The 4197-nt window shown below is 38.6% G+C and overlaps 1 protein-coding gene across 1 annotated transcript; it reads right to left on the bottom strand.

Moving 5' to 3' along the window:
* Positions 1 to 383: 383 nt before the first annotated feature.
* On the bottom strand, positions 384 to 926 carry LOC126263222 (ADP-ribosylation factor 4-like). The gene has a single exon (XM_049960302.1). The coding sequence runs from the start codon at positions 924 to 926 to the stop codon at positions 384 to 386; it is 543 nt and encodes a 180-aa protein (XP_049816259.1).
* Between the last annotated feature and the right edge of the window lie 3271 nt (positions 927 to 4197).

The raw sequence follows: 4197 nt of genomic DNA, 5'->3' as shown, positions 1-4197 counted from the left end.
ATTTTTCACGGAGAAAATTTTTTGTATACACTGAAACAAATATGAAATTTATTATCGGATGAAATTTTCACTGAAGAATTTTTAAGTCAGACATTTTTCATGGAGAAAATTATTTTTATACACTGAAACAAATATAAAGGTGATTTTATGGCCAATAAAGCTCACAAAGCGTAACACACCTCCATATACTCTTAATACCGTAATTTTCCACGTTCCTTGTCCGTCCTTTACATCCAGCCTGGCAAGAAGTATACGGAAACCATTTTATTTCATTGGCCACTTGTAACGTAGTGCACATCTTGAGTAGAACGTGGATTTCTTTGTGTGTGATTTATTAGTAAGGCATAGGTAAAGTTAATGTGTAGAGAAACATAATTAAACAGTTACTTGTTGGAAATGTGGTCTGCAAGCCAGTCCAGACCTTCATACAGTCCGCTTCCGGTAACGGCGCAAGTCCCCTGGATGTACCACTTCCTGTGCTGGACACTATCCAGCCGCAGCATGTCCTTGACGGCCACGACCGAGAGGGCGTGTGGAAGGTCCTGCTTGTTGGCGTACACCAGCACCAAGGCGTCCGACAGCTCCTCCTCGTCTAGCAGGCTGTGCAGAATGGACGAGGCGAGAGGCATCCGCTCCTTGTCGGTCGAGTCAACGACGAAAATAATGGCGAACGTGTTCGCGTAGTACTGCTGCCACAGCCTTCTCACCTTTTCCTGCCCGCCGACATCCCACACAATAAAACAGATGTTTTTATACTCAACTGTTTCCACATTGAATCCGAGAGTTGGCATGGGAGTAACATCTTCTCCCATTTTCATCCGGTACAAAATAGTAGTTTTGCCTGCAGAGCCCAGTCCGACGATTAATATTCGAAGTTGCTTCCTGCCAAATAACTTCCGTACGAACGTAGAAAAAGTTAGCCCCATCGTTGAGAAACCACTGTATGATGACACATACAAAGTAAACAATACAAGTCACAACTAACCCTGCTCACACCATTTTCGTAATTTTATCAAAACAAAGTGTGTATGAACTACGTCAGAGATATTATCTTGGACTGCTCTAAAGATAAAACCAGAGAGTGCCACATAGCCACTTTCTACTTCCATGCGTATAGCACCCTGTTGGCAGTCTCGATAACGAAGAATTTGTATACTATTTCTTTTATGAGGAAGGTAAATAAAATGAATGAAGTATGTTAAGGAAGAATTAAAATTAGTTCAGTTCATTCTAAGATCAGTTCTTGGTCGTTGCAAATTTATTTACGTTGCAAACATCTCACTTATTCCAGTTCAAAAACCAAATATACATTAAGCATAAGAATCATAACTCTACCGTTCGTAAAAGATTTGCACTACGAAAACAAATACTCGTGTTAGTACAACGTCCATGGCTCACAATACATAAAACGTTATAGATTGACAAATCAGTGTTACTTACGTAAAGATGCTCACAGGGCCGGTTCTACAATCTTGAGATAAATCCAGGGTTGTCTAGTCGAAGAGTAGGGTAACCACGGATTGACTTGGAGTGCGCGTTGTACGATACCATTATATCCCCCGGTTAGTTATTCAAGGAATAGAGATCCAGTCCAGTTAAGTTGGCAACAACTAAAAAGCACGTTTAGTATTTTCGCATGCATCATTTCGTATTTACGTAGTCATCGCCTGGAGAAATAGCGTGTCTTAACGAGCAATAAGCGTTCCAGATCGCAAAATTGTTAGCTTTACTTTGAGGTTGGCAGATACCACAGTTTAACGTAAGTGTCGCGACAATCCGTTTCGTTTCTGTTACCCACAGCGACAGCAGCGCCCCAAGCGGCCAGCAAGCGGCACTTCTGAATACGATGTTGGATGAGTGCCAATATTATTAGTGTATGTAATGCCACAAAAATACCAGAACACCTTATCTTTTGCAGACAGACGTCTTACACCTACCCAACAAAGCGGAGTTTTGTTCATTACACTTGCAGCCAAATCACTGAATGTGGAACGTAGGAAACCTATATGGAATGTAATACCTACATTATTTAATGTACCAAATAAGTCACCACAATTGTATCTTAAGGGAAAAACACACAGACGTGATGACAATTTGTCCAAAGCAATACAACAGACGAAACTAATTCCACAATTGTTGTTCAATCTCAGCCACAAACGGCAAGAACCATCAACACATTCGCTTTTGAAGCAGAAGTAGTAATATTTACAAAACCATTCGTGTAATAGACAGTAGAGTGGAGTGTAAGAATGGGTGAATCATCAGACACCATAAGAATTTTTTGAGTGTCAATGAATGTGCCTATAATAACAACAAACAACAACAGAGATATACCTCTCATGCATGAAATATATGTTTATATTCACTTGCTTTCAGCGGAATAAGCTGCAAATATACACATATTCAAAAGCATTCCTTCATGAAGAAGTTATAGCTTATGTCATTGAACGAGTGTGATTCGGGTGTTTTCCTACGTATTTCACGATAGTTCAGTTGAACTCAAAAATATAGCAATAATTTCGTTAATTAAGTCGCAGATAATTAGAAACAAACATAGTCCTTACGACGCAAGTGGGTGTCTGCTTTCCCACGGCCTCGAGCAGTAGTGTCGCTCCAGCTGTCACATGGTAACAATTTTTAGACCAGAGAGTCTCGTGATTGTATTTGTTAGACTGTGCAGATACTGGAACGACTTAAAGAGTGTAGCAGAAAACACAAATACTACTGCGGTCTCCTTCACTGGAACTATTAGTGTAAAACATTTAACTAAATTTCTAGAATACTTATTTGTATAATAATGTAATGATCGATACTGAAGTTAGATAAAGGATCAGGTATTTGTTGTTTGACCGGTAACCGATATTTTCTAAAACGTTTGTTTGCGTGGCCATCTTCCACGGCTGCTGTTAAAATCAATTACTACATATCTGCCTTGAGCTGACTGCAGTTCAGTTAAAGAGAGTTATACAGACGCGTTTCACTCTTATTTGTAAAGTATCTTTCGTAATTATTCTACAAATTGGATCCAATTTGCAGAATAACCACCGAAGATGCTTTATAAATAAAAGCGAATCGAATCTTGTGTAATTGTCTTTACTTAAATTACAGTCAGCTTAAGACGGATAACCAATAATAACTGATACTTTCATATTTCTGAATAAGGTCCAGGAAAAAATTTGCAATTTCACATCGATCGACAGAGCAGCTACAATAGATGTATGATTTTTTTTCCAAGACAGAATCTCGTAAACGTTATTCCCAGAAAAGGTAGCAGAGGCTACACGTTGTTGGAGCCCCTGCCATGGAATGTAAGTTCCAGGTTGTGTACAGTGAAATTCGCGACTGATAAAGTTGATACCAGAAGAATGCCAAAGTAAGTTGGATTTAGATGCAACTTTTCTAGATGCGGTACTATTCCAGCAAATGTAGGTGTATGACAGATAGTGAACTGTAAATAGGCGAATAATATAGAAGCAACTGTGAAATGCGGTCTGCCTTGTGAAATAGCTGTGAAATGCGGTCTGCCTTGTGAAATAGCTGGTCTTTCCAGAATCTTCAAAAAACTGTGAAAACACAAACATCATGGAGATTAATTTGAATGACAATTCTGAGAGATGCTACTGGCTAGCCTGCTGTTGTATATAAGATGCGAATATTTACAATAAACAACTGTAATCTTTTTTATACTCCTGGTGGACAAATGTACCCATGAGTCATATCCAAACTTGAGATGGTTGTTATTGAATCTCACCCAAAATATCTGGGACGAACAGTAACTATTTCATACATTTGTCTGGATTGTGCAACCATCTATAGCAGCTATAAGTATTATGGAAGGAAAGGGGAAGTAACTGGAGGCGTGACACCTTCGCTGTGTTATTCCTTCTCTTATTCAGTCCTCTAAGCCTAAGACTGTCTGTTTTGTTCTCAAATGCGAATAAATTAGCAGACTTGCAGATGTTGCTGCGTCAAAAGTAGCATGCCAAGAACAAGACAAGGGAGGAGCAACTGTATTGGTTTAGAAAAGGGCATAAAGCTCAAAATTATGATCAGAAAATAAAAATCCAAACAAATGATTTAAATGATTAAGTCTATTAATCTGTATACATTTGTTTATTTTATTTTCATCTAATTAATTAGCAAAAACAGAAGGAAATTACCAGAGACAAAATATTTGAGCGTCAATTCTAGCTTGAT

Source organism: Schistocerca nitens, chromosome 1 (assembly GCF_023898315.1).
Source record: "Schistocerca nitens isolate TAMUIC-IGC-003100 chromosome 1, iqSchNite1.1, whole genome shotgun sequence".
Lineage (NCBI taxonomy): Eukaryota > Metazoa > Arthropoda > Insecta > Orthoptera > Acrididae > Schistocerca > Schistocerca nitens.
This window is presented reverse-complemented; position numbering and strand designations above follow the sequence as displayed.